This window comes from Myotis yumanensis, unplaced genomic scaffold (genome assembly GCF_028538775.1).
Source record: "Myotis yumanensis isolate MYYU_CA2020_CCGP unplaced genomic scaffold, mMyoYum1.0.hap1 SCAF_5, whole genome shotgun sequence".
Lineage (NCBI taxonomy): Eukaryota > Metazoa > Chordata > Mammalia > Chiroptera > Vespertilionidae > Myotis > Myotis yumanensis.
Window position 1 is genome coordinate 20230209 of NW_027223756.1, and position 17836 is coordinate 20248044.

The 17836-nt window shown below is 45.5% G+C and overlaps 1 protein-coding gene across 3 annotated transcripts in view; it reads right to left on the reverse strand.

Moving 5' to 3' along the window:
• The window catches only part of SLC36A1 (solute carrier family 36 member 1), a 57693-nt gene extending 40061 nt beyond the window's left edge, over positions 1 to 17632 (reverse strand). For all 3 annotated transcript variants that reach the window (XM_070414565.1, XM_070414563.1, XM_070414564.1), the window contains exons 1-7: positions 17469 to 17632; positions 11435 to 11582; positions 6084 to 6174; positions 5099 to 5187; positions 4348 to 4443; positions 1703 to 1787; positions 1093 to 1311 (exon numbers count right to left, since the gene is read on the reverse strand). In XM_070414565.1, the coding sequence (XP_070270666.1) occupies positions 1093 to 1311; positions 1703 to 1787; positions 4348 to 4443; positions 5099 to 5187; positions 6084 to 6174; positions 11435 to 11577 (723 nt within the window). In that variant the 5' untranslated portion in view covers positions 11578 to 11582; positions 17469 to 17632. The remainder of the gene's footprint in view (positions 1 to 1092; positions 1312 to 1702; positions 1788 to 4347; positions 4444 to 5098; positions 5188 to 6083; positions 6175 to 11434; positions 11583 to 17468) is intronic.
• Positions 17633 to 17836: the final 204 nt, after the last annotated feature.

The following is a 17836-nucleotide window of genomic DNA, read 5'->3' on the forward strand; positions in this document are numbered from 1 at the left end:
GTAAGGCGCTCTTAGGACCTAGAAGGAGACAGACAATAACACCAAGGGTGCCTGAGTGGAGGAGACTCAGGGTGAGCATGTGGTGTTCAACAAGCACTTGTGTTGTCTGCACTTTAATGAGTATTGTTGAGTTATTGGGGGAATTAAAATTTTTTTGAAGAATAGTTTATTGATTTTTTTAGAGAGAGGAATAAAGAAGAGAGAAACATAAATGTTAGAGCAAAACATCGATTAGCTGCCTCCTGCATGCCCCCTACTGGGGATCAAGCCCACAACCCAGGCATGTGCCCTGACCAGGAATGGAACCAGCAACCTCTCGGTGAAGGGGACGATGCCCAACCAACTGAGCCACACCGGCCAGGGAAGGGGAATTAAATGTAAATACTTTTGAAAAAGTTATGCTTTTATTCCCCTGCTGTCACTCTTTTCCTTTTCTCAAGTTTTGGCAAAATGCAATGTATTGCCCACAAACAGCCACAGTGTTTAAGGGCACATTTTTCTCAGCATGATCTGCTACCCATCTATATACAGATGTCCTCTTGTGTATTACCCTACCCACAAGGGCTGTGCGAGGAGGAACAATTACTGGATTTATAATTTTGACAAATAAATATAAAACTGGAGTGGTAAGGAATTATGTTATTTAAATATAGGTTAGATAATTTGGTTTTTATTTTTCTCTTAATATTTTTCTCTATTTTCCAATCTTACAAAATGATCCATGTATTAACTATCTAATTAGGGAAAAGTTTAAATCAGTGATCTCAAGGGGAGTGACTTTACTCCCCCCCTCCCTGATGTTTGGCAATATCTGGAGACATTTTTGTTGTCACAGCTGGGGAGGTGGGGTTGCTAGTAGCACCTAGCAGGTAGAGACGAGGGAGGCTGCTAAATGTCCCATAAGACACAGGACAGCCCCCCATGACAAAGAGTTATCTGGCCCAAAATGACAATAGTGCTGCAGCTGAGAACCCCTAATGTAAACATATCACACATAAGTAACATGTCCCTACTGATGCTCCACTTACTTTTGTTTGTTTGTTTGTTTCTTTGATTAGTTAATAGGTGGAAGGTGAGAGCCTGAGCTCATACCTGAACAATGAACTGGTAGATCATGAACAGGCTGACCAGCATGGTGATGTTGGCCAAAAGGGAGAAGATGGACAGGACTCGAAGGTTCCTAACGAAAACCAGCAGCACCAGGAATGGCAGGAAGGTGAGCATGTAGAGTCTCGAGTCCATGGTGGGCATCAGAATCACCGTCTCATTGTTGTGGCAGTTGTTGGTGGTTCCATTGGCTGCTTCTATCACCTAGAATGAGGGGAAGACAAGAAACAGAAAAAGCCTTACATGTGACAAAAGCCTGACTAACGGTCCAGTGTGTGAAAAAGGCCATATAGAAGTCTGTGGTTGGTGAACTATCTTTGGAGATCTTCATAATTATCATAACTGGGTTTGATCATATCTTACCAAAAGATAGGAAGACGCACAAGGCATTTTGAGTTTCTTGATACCCTAGGTCGTTATATGAAATAAAACAAAAGACGCTGTTCTATGTAAAGAATCTTAATTCTTTTGTTGATCAAAACTGGTTTTAATAAAAAGAAATGGTTTTTAAAAAATCCTGAACAGAAAGTCCACTTATCTCTTGCCATTCTCTCCCCCCACCCCCTCTCTAGCCGTCTTCCTCTCCCAGCCCTACCTGTTTAAAGTTGTCAGCCAGAAAAACAAAATAGACACAGCAGAACCCCAGCTGCGTGACAATCAGGAAGAAGTCCACAGTGTGCCTGAAGGTGGAGAAGGAAGAAATACGAAGATCATGATAAAAAGCAAGACTCCCTGAGAGACGTTTGAACACACTTTTGCCCCAGTCATCACAGACCCTTCCGATCAGGTGACAAGGATGAGTGAGCCCTGGTGAAAAGAGACACTATGCTAAATGCCGCCAGTCTAGAGCTTTGGAGGAAGGTGAAGCAGGCACTGCCTGTGTGGTTTCCAAGGTCCCCTTCCTGGCTTCTTGTTGGGATTGCTGCACGAGGCCAGGCGAGCCTGAGACTGGAGTGGCCTAGCAGAACACATCAGGACCACTGCCCAGTCCTTGGCCTCCCCTCCCATTGGCCCGCCTGTCCCCTCTCATACCATTTGTTCTACAGCGACAGGGAACCCTCAACGTAACAGCCAGGAAGTGTGGACCCCTTCACACTCTCTGTCTATAACTTGAATCCAAGAACCAATCTACTCTCACATAAGTACACAGAAATAGATGTAACCAACAGACAGCTGGTTGAAGCACCGTTACAACAGCAGCTGGTAACAACTCAAAGGGTCATCAAAAGAAAAAGGGTTAAATTATAGACCATTCTTAAATGGAACAGTATACAGCAGGTAAAAAGCATATGTTAAATCTATATAGGCTGACAGAGAAATGACTAACACCTTTAAGGGAAAAAATAAGTTTCCAAACATGTTTGAGAACATGTACATGTTTATATATATACAGATATTCCAAAAGATACCTATGCAACTGTGACCAGTATATATACCTTCACTTTTCACTTTATGTCCTTTTATCTTGTTCAAAAAAAATTTTTTTTAATTTTATTAAAGCAAGGAAGGAAGGGAGTCAGAGGGTGAGTAAGGAAGGGAGCAGGATGAGCCATGGGAAGAGAAGGTAAGAGAGGGGAAGAGGGAAGAAAGAAAAAGAAAGAGAAAGAGAAAGAGAAAGAGAAAGAGAAAGAGAAAGAGAAAGAGAAAGAGAAAGAAAAGAAAAGAAAGAAAAAAGAAAGAAAGAAAGAGGGAGGGAGGGAGGGAGGGAGGAAAGGAAGGAAGGAAGGAAGGAAGGAAGGAAGGAAGGAAGGAAGGAAGGAAGGAAGGAAGGAAGAAAGAAAGAAAGAAAGAAAGAAAGAAAGAAAGAAAGAAAGAAAGAAAGAAAGATGGAGGGAGTGAAGGAAAGAAAAGAAAAGAAAAGAAAGGAAAGAAAGGAAGGAAAGAAAGAAAGAAAGAAAGAAAAGAAAAGAAAAGAAAAAGAAAAAGAAAAAGAAAAGAAAAAAGAGAGAGAGAGGGAGAGAGGGAAAGGAGGGAAAGGAAGGAAGGAAGGAAGGAAGGAAGGAAGGAAGGAAGGAAGGAAGGAAGGAAGGAAGGAAGGAAGGAAGAAGAAGAAAGAAAGAAAGAAAGAAAGAAAGAAAGAAAGAAAGAAAGAAAGAAAGAAAGAAAGAAAGAAAGAAAGAAGGAGGGAGAGAGAGAAGGAGGAGGAGAGAGAAGGAGGAGGAGAGGGAGAGAGGTGTGGAGGGAGGGAAGGAAGAAGGGAAGAATTAATCAACAACCAACCAATCAACCAACACTGGTCACTTGGCAATCTGGGTTCTCCCAAACACAGAAAATGATTCTGCTGAAAGAATTACATAAACCTGCATCACAGGAGGAAGTTAGTAATGAATGCATGAAGGTGAAAGTCTCCCTGTAACCACAAAAATGAGTTTTTCTGAAGAATATAGTTTTAATGTGGTTCAATTTTTTTTTAAAGGACTCAGTCCTTGATGGTATCAATTCTCTACATCTAAATGCACCGTTTCCTCAAATAGAAAACAAAAAGTAGGATATTTCCCTTCAGGCATCTGACAAGTTACCATAAGGAAACATTTCCAAAATACTCCCCACCTCCTGAAATGTCTCTTTCCCTCATAAATCCATTTGTTCTAGCTGACCTCACCAGGTCACCTCACCAGGTCGCCTCACCTCCTCCTTGAAGCCTTCCTTCTCCTGCCCAGTGCCCTGCCCTTAAAGCACCTGCCATGTACACTTTTCATCTGGCACAGTGGACAAGAGAATCTGGAAAGCCTCTCCCCTCTGAGTGCCTAGGATGTATTTATAGCTCAGGACACAGTTCCTGCTGGTTTATACTTATTCCTGATCTCTTGGGCACAAGCTTCTCACGCACCTTGTTCCTTATAAAAACTGTAAGCCCCTGGAGTGCTGGGACCACATAGTTTACCTCAAAGAATCCCCCCTACCTATACCTAGAATTGTTTTGTACCACTTATGAGAGAGCACTTATATATATATTTGTTGAACAATGAGAAAATGAATTAATATAATCCCTGCTCATAGACTGTCAAAGCTGGAACAACCTACAGAGCTCTTTAAGACCAGGACCCTTGCTTTACCAATGAGTAAACTGAGGCCCAGAGAAGGGAGGGTTCACACAGCCCAAGGTCACAGAGATTACCTCTAAAAGGCTGAACTGGAACTCAAGCTCCTGACCCAAACAATGGTCTTTCTACTACCGTCTCCTACCTCTCACACCCATATCTGAAGGCCACACCCACAGTAAGAGAGGAAATCAGTTACCTTCCCCAGTGTGCGTGGTTCCGGAGCCAGGAGATAGGGCTGGATTCCAGTCCATACATCACTGTCTCCCCATAGTCCACAAAAGGTTTGTTCAGTCTGGGAGGAGGCAGGGAGAGCGGAGGGCAGAGTGTGTGAGTTACACAATGACAGAACAAATGCAGCCCCTTGAGACGTAGGCCAGTTTCCCATTTTTCACCCTGGAGATATTACTGAGTCCTGGGCCAAATACTTTCAAGGATCAGAAGTAGCAAGTCAATGGACAGTTACTTTCATTATAATTAACAACCATCTGGCAAAATCATTTCAATGGGTAAATATAAAATTATAATTTACTTCTGTCCATTGCACTTAAGTAAATTTAACAGATGACACATGATGAAAAAGAGGACACAAAAATAACAGGGCAATGTTAATCAGCTAGCATAAAAAATTTAGAGTGATCTGTGTAAGTGCTCACTTCAGGTAATGAGACCTAAAAGGACAATCTGTCACTCAAGAGGCAGCTCATGCCCTGGCCAGTTTGGCTCGGTGAATAGAGCATCGGCCTTTAGACTGAAGGGTCGGGTTCAATTCTGGTCAAGAGCACATGCGAGGGTTGTGGGCTTGATCCCCAGTGGGGTGCATGCAGGAGGTGGCCAATGATTTCCTCTCATCATTGATGTTTCTATCTCTCTCTCCCTCTCCCTTCCTCTCTGAAACCAATAAAAATATATTTAAAAGAAAAAAAAGTGGCAACTCAGAAGGCTCTCACCTGTGGCAGAAGTGGTGAGCACATTTCACCAGGATACCCATGCAGTGCACAGCCACGATGCCTATCACCAGCAGGCTAAGGGGACCCATCTGGGGCCAGGTGTTGCGGGCAAAAGAGGGAGAGACAAGCAGAGACAATTATGAGTGAGCCAACAGAGACTGGATTTGCAAATGATCACGCTACTCTACTAAGGTACTTTCCAATGACAGAAGTTCTGACACAGCACTAAAAACAGAAATGTGAGCATGGAGATTAGCTCAGTGAGATGAGCATCATCTGAAACTTAGCATGCCTTCCAGAGAATTAATCTTGTGGAGAATGACACAAGATAAGGCTGTTTCAAGACTGTGGCCAATCAGCAAAACAGAAGGCTCCTGTGACTGTGGGGGGGGGGGGGGGGGGGGGGGAGGGAGAGATGGGTTTAGGAGTGTGGGAGGAAGGTGAAAGTTCTTTTAAGAGGAGTATCAGATCAAGAAAGGATAGCCTTTAGCTAAGGACAACCCACATCTCTGAGCTATCTCCAACTCTAACAAAAACCAGAATGTCTTTGGACAGTCAGTCTATAGGGAGTGAATCATAAAAGAAAAATATTCTCAGAGTTGGCCATCTATAGGCGGAGTGTGGAAGAACTGTGTAGAAAATGGACAGACTTCTGTTACTAACTCATTAGTTAACATTATTGATAAAAACTGCCTGAGACATTTTAAGTACATCCTTCTCACCAGAAAGTAAGCTCCCTGAGGGCAGGAATCTTTTTCTGTTTTATTCACTGATAGCATCTTAAGAGCCTAGAACAGTGCCTGGCACACTAAAGGCCCTCAATAAATATCTTTAGATAAATGGACATCTGAATTTTGTTTTTTCTCAGCTGATATTTTTTAAAGCTTCCCATTACAATGTTTTAAATAAAGTAAAAATATTTTTTAAAGATCCACTATATTCTAAGATTGTCATGAAACTTCCCTCCACCGATGCAGACCCTTACCAAGATGCCTGCATTTTTCACTGCCAGGGGCAGCCCCAGGAGTCCTGTGCCAATGTTGCCTTTTAACAGGTGGATCAAGGTCTGGAACCATCTGAAGTAGGAAGAAGGTAGACAAGCACATGTTAACAACAAGAGCTAACATTTATTAGGCATTTAGCACTGTGTTAAGTGCCTTCATATAGTATTACCTCATTCAATTCCCACAACAACCCTACGAGACATGTTTTAACTTCATTTTATGGTTGAGGAAATAACTTGCCCAAGGTCACACACCTGGTAAATAATTGAACCAGGTTTCACACTCAGGCAGCGTGATCCCCAAGCGGATTCTCCTAGCCACTGGGCTATAAGGTCCACTCCCTGTGGCATCTCTGAGAATCCTCTTTCTTGAAGAGGGATGGTAGGGATCTCTCTAGGCACTGTATCCTTTCCTAGTGTATCTGGGCCTGGTTTTCACCACAGACCTGTCCACTGTAAAGAATCAGAACCCACACTGTAACAGGATGACATAGCTTAACTGTGAAGGACAGACACTAGTATTGGAGAACAGAAAAAATTAAAAAAGAGAAGCCCAAAACCCTTAACAAAAAGTTTTATGGAGGGAATTTTCATGCTTACATGAATTTTCCTTGTGCATGTATTAAAGTTTTTCTCCTGTTTTTAAAAAAAATTGCCCTGGCCCATGAAACAGTGGTTAGAGCATTACCCTATGAACCAGAGGGTCTCGGGTTCAATTTCCAGTCAAGGGCACATACCTGAGTTGCAGGTTTGATCCCCCACCCCAGTCGGGGGCATGTGCAGGAGATAGCTAATCAATGTCTCTATCTCTCTCTCTTCCTCCCTTCCTCCTCCCTTCCAATCTCTCTAAAAATCAACGGAAAAAATATCCTCGGGTGAGAATTAATAAAACAAAACAAAAAGTTTATGGAAAGTGAACAGAGTAAAAGTCATGCAGTACCTCAACAGGCCAGAAGTTCCTGGCATACTTTACTTTAAAAAACAAACAAATAAAAATAGTCAAATGCCATAGAGCCGTGGTCAGCAAACCGCAGCTGGCGAAACACATGCGGCTCTTTGGCCCCTTGAGTGTGGCTCTTCCACAAAATACCACGTGCAGGCGCGCACATACAGTGCGATTGAAACTTCGTGGCCCATGCGCAGAAGTCAGTATTTTGTGGAAGAGCTGGTATTTTGTGGAAGAGCCACACTCAAGGAGCCAAAGAGCCGCATGTGGCTCGCAAGCCATGGTTTGCCAACCACTGCCATAGAGCCACGGTTGCCAACCGGTGGCCCGTGAGGTCCGAAAGGTTGGCGACCTCTGGTTTAAGGAAACCTTGGGAGCAGCGGTCACCAAGGTCACCAATCGGTGGTCCACGGACCACTGGTGGTCGGTGAGGTCCGAAAGGTTGGTGACCGCTGCCTTAGAGTCCTAGGGTTGGAGAAGCCCTCTTTAGTCACCTAGTTTATCCTTCTGCCTTGAGGGCAGTTTTTCCTCACCTATTATACAGACTGTTTCCCTAAAGGTACAATTGTAAAACCTCTTACATCCTCATTTATTTTTTCACTCAGCAAATTGCTATCATGTGTAAAACACTGTGTGAATGCAGTGATGGAAATAAGAATCAGATATGGATCTCAGTCTCTAGAAACTAATAATGTCTCAAGGTAGAAAGATCCCGATGTGAAGAAGAGCAAGGAACAATGCCCAGGGAGGGGAGGCAGGTGAGGGCTCAGAAGGGAGAGACCTGAGCAGAGTCCAGCAAGACAGGCAGGGTCTGTAAGTGCCAATAAGGAAGAAAGGCCTGGGAACGCGAGCCTAGAGAGAAACACAGGGCACCAACATGAAAGAATGCCTTGGTTCTGAGGCCCCTCAGGTCGGGGTGAGGATGGGAAGGGATTTCTACTTTTTCCCTAGGGAATGGGAACTCGTCAAAGGACTGACAGAGCAGAGGCCTCATCTTCAGCATTTTCTATTCTTCTGTTACTTCCAGAAGGACCAGGTCATATATGGTATGGCTTTCACCCAAATCACAGACTCACTCAAGATTTAGCCCCTAGCACTGTCTTAAAACTCTTCTGTACAAATAATCTAAATCCCTCCTAAATGATGCTTACACACACGTCTTCAAATGTGCAATTCAGGAGAAACAGAAAGCAAACAACACGCTATTTGACCATATTAGACTGATCTTTACCCTCCAGAAAGGAAATTTTATTTTTTGTAACCTTTCTCCTTCTACCTCCAGGAAGAAAACCTCTCCAATGTCCTACTGTCCCCAAGCTTTTCAGGAAAAACCAAGGATCCTGCTTCGAGTCTAAAAACAGGAGGCTGAGTGCTCTTCTGGGCTATTGTGCGGAAACAGCTTAAGGACCAGACTGCAAGGTTCCAGGAGTGACTCTATCATCAACAGCCAGTCACCAGGAGATTATGGACAGGATGATGGGCCAATCAAATTTCTATCTTGACAAAATAACCACCTGCCTCCCAGAGCCCTCCCCTAAATGCCTAAGCTGGGTTTTATGGGAGATCAGGTCCCTCTAGCCCTGGCTCTGCCACTAACTCCATATGACAATTCCCTTCCCCTTCTCCTAGCCTGTTTCCTTGTCTGTAGAGTGAGGAGACTTGACTAGGACAACATACTCTCCAAGGTCCCTTCAGCTCTGAAACACCAGGATTCGAAGCAACTGACCAAAATTACTCTTTTTACTCAATGACCCAAAGCTGGGATTACTCAAAACCATATCACAAAATCAACTCTAGGGACTACAAAGCCTTAACTATGGGGGTTGGGGGGCAGTGAGGCAAATAACGTTTTAATAAGCCTTACAAATCTTTGTGGTTCTGTTTATGCTCCAAATCAGTAATTCTTATACTTTTTGGTCTCAGGATCCCTTAATATACTTATAAATTATTGAAGATCACAAATAGCTTTTGCTTAATTGGATTATGTCTGCTGATATCTACTATATTACAAATTAAAACCAAGAAATTATATAACTACTTATCAAATTAAAATAATAAACCTATTACATGTTAATATAAAAAAATACAGATTTTTAATGAAAACTATTTTCCAAAAAATACAATGTGAGAAATCTCTTTCATGTCTTGCTTAATAGAAGATAGCTAGATTATCTACTTCTGCATTCACTCTGCTGCAATATGTTTTTGGGTGTTTTTTTTTTTGGTTGAAGTATACAGAAAGTCTATCCTCACACAGACATGTAGTTGGAAAATGAAGGAGTATTTTAATTACCTCTTCAGAAAATTGTGGCAATTTTTCTTTGATACTACACCAAAACTTAACATGTGGTCATTTCTTGGAAGTTGTAATGTGGAATCTGAACTTTTCATCCTCTATTGCATTTAAAACTCACTGGTGATTTCGCTCTTTGAATGATCTTTTACCTATGCAAAATGTTCTAACATCACACTTCGGTCATTTGGAAGATACTGGTTCTCTGGGTTATTATACAAACCTTTCAAATGCTGACATTTTACCTTATATAATGTTAAAAAAAACACATGTATTAATATCATCACCGATCTCATCAGAAAATCTTTAAGTAGAGAGAAACTGTCCAGGTCATACTGCTGGAGACAAGTTTTTTTCTAATTTTGAAAGCTCAAATTTTATTGCGGGCAACAAATACTATTGACTGTTTTTCTTGAGGTGACAGACTCCTTGTGATGGGACTGTGATACCCGCCATCACTTATAGATGGGGTTTTGGGTCACCTACCTTATATCACAATATGAGGGCAGGATGCCCCTCAGAACAAAGTATACCCCAGAAAATGTCCCAATAAAAAACCCAAGGAAAGTATCTCCTGATTTGCTCAATTTCCAATAATCAAGGGTAAATAATGTGAGGTTGATTACTAGTTATAACCCAATGTGAATAAAAGAGATATTCAGAATAGCTAACAGGCATGCATTAGCTTCAATACATATAAAACCTATCAGCTACCATCCTGAAGTGGCTAGCTAGTTGGTGTTGAACGTCAGAGACATCCCTTTAAAAATGAAAATCTAGACCATCTGGCAAGCATTGCATGGACAACAATTGAGCACAAGGAGCAAAAACTGGAAGGGAAACTATAGAGAGAGAAGCTTGGAAGAAATATTTCACAATAATGAGTGTGATCTCTGAAGGGAAGCTATCACATGTCATTGGCTGCATTTGGAGCTCCTTCTGCCTGGGGGAAGCCAACTGAATGGAAAAGGTTAGGGGGAAAGAGAACAATGGTCTTCACTGCTCCAAGTTGTGCTCTAAGTATCTTTTCCATCACCTAACAATGCGAGGAGAGAGAGAGAGAGAATGAATGAGAATATATCACATTAAAGAAGTTGTAGAGACTGAAGCTTCCTGAGCTGAAATCAGCTAGTGGTGGAGATCCTCTAGTTCTATCCAGTTCACTGCAGAAAGAGCCCTACACCAGGAGAGACTGCAGCCAGAAGGGCTTCACTAGTAATGGCTTCCAAGAGAAACTTCTATGGTCTCCTTGGGCAGTCACAGGAGACAGAATAAATCTAGGATACAAAGGATGCCTCAGTAAGTCATACTTAATCCACAAAGGAACACAAAAAGGGTGATGGCTAAGCTTGAGGAATAAACAGAAGGACTATAAAAGATGGGATGCTGGGATCCCAAGAAAATGTCAGGGGTCTGCTGAGGTTGAGGATCTAGTTGGAGAATTTAATGGAATAGATGCTCCTCTGAATTTTCTAATTGGAGTGGAGAACACCAAACAGTGAGCACAGCTTCACAGTGAGGTCCTCAATTTTATCTTACATTTGGGGTAACTGAGGCCCAAAGAGGACCAAACTCAGCCCAGATGAGATGGGATTCAGTTTCCAGGGATGAAACCTAAGCCCTTCTTAGAAATGCAAAGCAGATCTCCTCTTCTCTATAAACCCCTTGATTTTTTTTAAGTGCAGGAGAAGTTATTCTTCCCTTTTCCTACTTCTTCAGACAGATGAATTGGCTGTTTGGTGACAGGGACAGAAGTCTGGAGGAGACTTTGCAAAGGAGGCTTCCAATTGGGCTCTGAGGTACTTGAGGTTCTAGCACAGAAGACCCATAGTTCTAAATTAAGACAATGTTCTTTCTACAAGTTTTTCTTATGTTTATGCTCTTAGTCTTCTGGGACCAATACAACTGTAATGAACAAAGAATAAGAAATAGACTACAGAGTGGCAGTTAACTGCCCAACTTCTTATTTTCATCTATAAAGTGGGGGAACTGGTAAAATGGGAAGCAAAAATAACTCCAAGGGAGACTATATTACTGATACAGAACTGAGGGCAGTGAATCTCCCCCAGGAAGATAGAAGGAACAGTTACTTACGTTGTGCTGCTGCTTTCCCCAAAGCGCTGGTAGGAGCCTGAGGAAGAGAAGTTGTTCAGACCTTCAGATGGGCTCTCATCCGGACTCACGTCAGTGGAGCTGTAGTCAGCATAGTCCTCATTCCGAAGTCTCTGTGTGGACATGGTAGCTGTGGGGACAGAGTCAGTGCTAAGAGCTCCAGTGGCTGGGGTCTTTAGCTCCATACCTGGGGTGGGCTCTGGGGCAGAAGCAGCCATTGTCACAGTAGCTCAATGCGGCTACACTATATATAAAGTGCAATGCAAGTGCTTGTACTTATGAAAATCAAAAAGGTGCAAAGTTCACATGGGTAGGCTGAGCTGACTCAGCTTTTACCTCTCAGCCTTCCCAGTTGGTGCCACACTCATATGTTTCTAAATTTGTCACAGCACACCTGGACAGAGCAGAGGTGAGGCATACTTGGGAGAGGTAGGGGAAGAGGCAAACAGATGATTCCAGGAAGCCTTCCCTGTTCCTTAGGTCCAGATGAACCTTCCTTTCCTTTGAGCTAATTTCTTGGACCTTGAACAACAGTTAAACTGTATCTATTTCCATCTTCCCCAAGAGCAAGCTCTCAGAGGACAGAAACCTGAATATTCTTAACTGGATCCTATTTTTCCTCTGCATTCATTAGAGAAAGAACCTTGCTGCATTCAAAAAATGCCCTCCAGATCATCCAGTTCTGCTCAAACTCACCAGATCCCAGAGCCACAAATGACTTTCTCTTTCTCTTTGCCATGACCTCTGGCATATCCTATACTCTTTGGAGGTCATCAGTGACTCTCATCCCCTGAACCTAGACCTCAAACCTGAATACTAAGAAATGGCAGCTAAAAGCAGCACAGAAGAAAACCAGGAGCATGAGAGGTGCTCACCACTGGCCTTTGTCTCAATAGCTGCCCTCCACAATGCTTCTTCCTTTTTATTTTACAGATTTGCCAATTTTTTAAAGATGGTGAAAGAAGAAACCCTTCCTGTTGCGCTGGGAAAGGATGGTGAGGGTGGTGTTCCCTGGGTGGACTTTCCCAGTAATGCTACTACTGAAAAGAGAACGATGACTTCTCTAAGATACATAATGAGGATACATTTTGAGGGTCGTATAGACTCTAGAATCCTAGAGACTGTTGTTAAAAGAGCCTTCAGAGGTCACTCCAACTGCTCATTTTACAGATGAAGAATCAATGCCCCCCACCCCACCCCCCCACCCCGCAAAAAGATGAAGGGGCCTGCTCTGCTAAAGCCAGGTAGCAGCAAAGCAGTAAACCTATCTCCTGATACTCTGCCTAAATCTGAAAACATCTACTGAATACAGTGCCAGTTGCAGTAAGGGAATATTATAATGAAAAAGATTCAACTTCCTGCCCTCCAAGAATTGCGATCAAGTGATAAAAGAAAGGTACATGGATATTAAAATTACAAATAAAAATCCTTCTGACGCTTTGCAGACTGGCACAACTGCCTGCCCATAAGGGGCTCCCCCCAGCATGTGGCTGGATGCTCACCCTGAGTCTGATGTGCTATCTCAGAGACAGGACCTCTGACGGCCATCACAACATGCCTTCCACCTAACGCCCAACACTAGCTGCCAAAGGATAGCTCTGTGAGGAGTGCTCCCACAGGTCCAGTCCCAGGAGACTTTTCAGAAGACTATCCCCACCCCGGCACCTGAGTGATCCAGGGTGGCCTCATTTTTCCCACCAACTGTAATTACATGGAGATGGGATCCCATGTAATCTCACAAGGAAAGTGCTTGGTAGAAAGCCAGTAAAGGGCTTGGAAGTCCCAGAGAGCATCGTGCCTCGCTTCACCACCAGAGCAACTTTGCCAAGTATCTAAGAGGATGTCCTTCATTCACAGGCTGGAAGAATTCAAGAAAGTCATCTAGCTCTGGGGCAGTTAAGCTCATAAAGGGGCCAGGGGGAGTGGGGGGGGGGGGAGAATTATGAAGTAGTTGAAAGCTACTATTCAGGCAAAAGTAAATAAGCTAGTTTCTATGTAATTTACAAGACCTGGGTTCTAACCCCGCCTCTATCATCAACTTGCTTAGTAATTTGGAACAATTCTCTTTATGTCTGTGGTCTTTTTTCCAAATATGCAAAAAGGGGAAGGGGTGAACTAAAATCTCTCTCAGTAACTCTCTAGTTCTAATATTGTAGGAATCAACTAGTCTAATTATTTATGCAAACAACAGCTAATTTCCAGTCTCCTCCAATATACCAAAAGTGTCTGAGGAACAGGGCTTTCCAAGCGAATCCTGCATGTTACTGAGGGAGAAGAGACAGTATACAAACCTTCTCCATCAGATTCCCCAATCCTTCCCCATCAACCAAGAAACCACTCTGTTGCTTACTTGGTACAGATGCTCATTTCAAACACTGTCAAGGTGACTTTTCATATTGTGTATAAAAACGGCAGTTACCCACCCAACGCAGATTATGGTTAAGAAGCTGCTCAAAAACAGGCTGACTGCTATCAACCTAAAGTCCAAGCAACAACGGCGGGATGTGGGAGATGTGGCTTGGCAATTGTGTGAATGTTGAAAAGGGGAAAAAAAACTGCTACTTATGTTTTAGTTGATAAGCTTCACAGAAGTCAGTGATATAATAATAAGGCAATGTAATTCTAGGTTGCACTAGGAAACCCCATGTAGATGCTATATATAGCACTGTTCAGTTTTGCCATGCATGGTATTTCAGGTAGCAAACTATAAAAGGCAACAATGGCAAACTGTGGTGCAGCCAGGGGTCAGCAGCAGGATAGGAATGGAAGCCAACTCAGTGAGGAATGGTTGGAAACACAGAGAAGGTTCAACCTGGAGGACTGGCAACGTGGGAGGCATAAAAACTGCCATTAGAAGCTGTCCTATGGATAAGACTTGTTCTTCGGGGCCTCGAAGGCCAGTCAAAAATACAATCAGTAGGTGGAATGTAAAGGGGGCAGGTGTTTGGCTAGACATAAGGAAGAACCTCATATCAAAAGGAGTTGTCAAGATGGAATGGTTCACTCTGGGAGACAGCACGTTTCCTATCCCTGGCAAAGTCCAAGCAGAAACCCTTCTCAGAGATGTTAAGTAGGGATTTAAGCACCATAGAGGGTGGGTGCAGTCACTCCCTGAAGTTCCTCAGGCAACTAAGTACTCCTCCTCTTGCTTTCTAGCTCTCCCCACTGAGTGCTAGCCTGCAAGGTCACCCTGCCTCTGGGCTCTCTTTGATGAAACCTGGTTTCCAAGTCTACTGCTGCAATTGCCAGTTCCTGTTAGGTGGGAAGTTTTAACAAGAGAACCTGTTGACTGTCAAAATGAGGGGTTGTAGTGAGCGTTCAAGACAAGCTTGTCCTTCACATCCTTGAGGACAGTGAACATTATGTGTGGCCCATCAATGCAAAGTCAAAATCTCCATAAGATATTTAGGTCCAAAAGAGTGAACTACTAAGTAAGAAAAGGCTAGGTGTTAGTGGTTAGTCAATCACCTACTTCTGGAAGGTGTTATCAGGACCATGCTAGCAAAAATAGACCCCAAAGTCTATTCACTCGACTCAGTTCTACGATCTTGCTTCAGGTCAAGGTGTGAAGAAATGTATTATTAACAGCAACGACTCTTCAGCATCTGACCCTCAAAGACACAAGCATTTAAAAAAAGAGGTACTCACTGGGAGGGGGTTGGAGGGGTTGAAAAGAAAAGAAAAAGCAGGAGTACTTACCTGTGAGAACAGTTATCTGAAGCAAGGGGGGAAATAAAGCATTCCCAAAGGTGGACATCTATCTATTCTATTTCACATCCCACATGCTAACAAGTCCAGTCCTAGAACTGCACAGAACCTCTGAATTGGATGAAAACTTAAAACTTTCTCCAGTCCAACCCTCTACCCAACACAATCTTCTAATCTACAACATCCCCAAAACTAACTGCCCCGTGACAATTAGCTTCGGCAACAGGGATCTCCACGCTGTGCTGCAATGTGAGAGAGCACTAATTCTGTGGGCATTCTTAGGCTCACTCACAAACCACTTCCCTTACGGCACTTCCATCCACTGGTCCTCGTTGTAACCTCCAGACGATTGCAAAAGAAATGGAACCCACCTCCTTACACCGCCTTTAAAACGGATAAGGACAGCTCTGAGCACTTCAAGTTGCCACAAGGATGAGGCCGAATGAACAGTTGAGGGAAAATAAGAACCCAAGAGCAGGCAGTTATAAATGGCATCATTGGGAAACAAAGGGAGAAAAACTTAATGCCATCATCAGAGCAGCCTCTGCAGCTCACAGCCTTCATCCTAGGCAATGGGTCTCAGGCACAGAGCAGGGCCTCGTACTTCCTGACTTCAAGAACATCTTTAAAGAAAATGTGTCCTGGCCCTGGCCCGGTGGTTCTCTTCCCACACACCGAAAGGCTGCAGGTCCGATTGCTGGTCCGGGCACATACCCAGGTTTTGGATCTGATCCCCGGTGGGGGTGCGCACGGGAGGCAACCAATGGATGTTTCTCTCTCATATCAATGTTCCTCCCTCTCTCCCTTCCTTTCTCTCTAAAATCAATAAACATATCCTCCGTGAGGATTTAAAAAAGAAGAAGAAAGAAAATGTGCTGTAAATGTACAAGTTGATTAGTGTTGATCGTATTTAAAGAAAACAAGACAGCCCAACTCATTTTCTGCTGTCATCACTGAGCGTGGCCATCATAGAGGCCGGAAGAACGAGGAGAAGCATTTCATGGCAACTGAGAAAGACATGTTAAGTAGGGAAACCGCTTCCTGGACAACTGGGTTAAGTCTTGTTGCAAGGCAGATGCTGATGGGGGCGGGGGGGGGGGGGGGGGGGGGGGGGGCGGCTCTCTGATTAGGAAACAGACTGTCAAGAGCCGAGGAGGCCCTTAGGGACTTAACTCCATCCCTGTGCAGCCTGGGAACCTAAACCCACCGAGGCCGCCTGCAAGTGTCAGAGCTGGCACAGAACCTCCCATTCCCCAATCTCGGTTCTTCCCATTACTCCGAGTTGCTATCTTATTTCAGCAAGCCTCACATAACTGCGAAACGCCCCCCAAATAACCACTATTCCCCCGAATCTGAGCAGCTACAGGAAAACAAAACAACAACAACAACAACAACAACAAAACACACACACACACACCGATCTCTCCAAGTTCATGCCAGGGCTCTCCACGGCCCCGCTGGGAGCCGCCTTCCCCCTCCCTCCCTCCGAGCCTCGCTTTGTCTGACTTTACACAAAACTGCAGGGCGGCGAGAAACAAACCTACAGAACGATGAGTTTGCAGGAAAGCAGCCTGAACACCAGGCAGGGAACCACGCCCAGAGCCGACCCCACGGGTGCTGGAGGATGCGGCGCGGAAGGGGGCGAGGAACCAAAGAGAGGGGGCCGGGCACGGGCGCCTGCCCGCGACAAGTTACTGCGGGCGGCGGCGGTGGGCAGCGAGCAGCTGTCGGAGCCCCGGGCGGCGGACTCCAGTCGCGGCGCGGCGACCTCCGCGGTGCCCTCAGCCAGCCCCTACCCCTCCCGGCCTCGATTTCCCCCGACGCTCCGGGGGGAGGGGCCGGGGGCTGCACCAGATGATTCCCAAGGTCCCTGCGGTTTGGGGTTCTGGGACCCACGGACCCGCTCTCGGCCAGTCTCCTCCCCCCCCACCCCCCCTCCGCGCGGCTCCCACAGAGGGCGGTGACTCGCGGGGCACGGCCGGGCTCCTCTGGGAAGCGTGGCAGAGCCCTGGCTGGTCGTCAGGGTGATGTTCCCCATCTCCCGGCCTCAGTGTCCCCACCTGTCAAATGGGACAGGCAGGTCACGTGAGGCAGCGTGAGGGGCAGGGAGTCTCCAGGTCGCCTCGTCTCAGGAGGGGTGTCCGCAGGTACCACAGCTGCGGCCCGGGAGCCCGGGAGGCTCGGACCCGCATCCCAGGCCGGTCGGCGCCTGACCCTGAGCATCCATCCGCTGCGCCCCGGAGGAAGGCGGGTCCTGAGGAAGGCGCTGCCTGGCCGCCACCCACAGCCTGTCAGCGCGCGGACTCACCGCGTCGGGATCCGGTTCTGGTTCCGGCTCTGGTTCCGGTTCTGGCTCGGCTCCGGCCCGGGCTCCCGCCTCAGTGAAGTGCGTCCCACCCCACCTCAGCGCGGAGGTCTCGCCATCCCCTGGGCGGCCCGGCAGCCGCTTCCGGGCCTCGTCACGTGATGCAGGCGCCCGAGCCCGAAGCCCCGGTCACAAACTCCCGCGAGCCGCAGCTCCTCCCCTCTCGCGGTGCTCCAGAGCGCGGCTGCGCAGCATCCCCTGGCGACCCAGTGCTGCCACTGCAGGCAAGCCCGCGCTCCTGGGGCTGGGACTGCGAGAGGGAACTGCGGGGCGGGGCGTGGACGGAAAGGAGGGGGTGTGAGGGGGGTGGG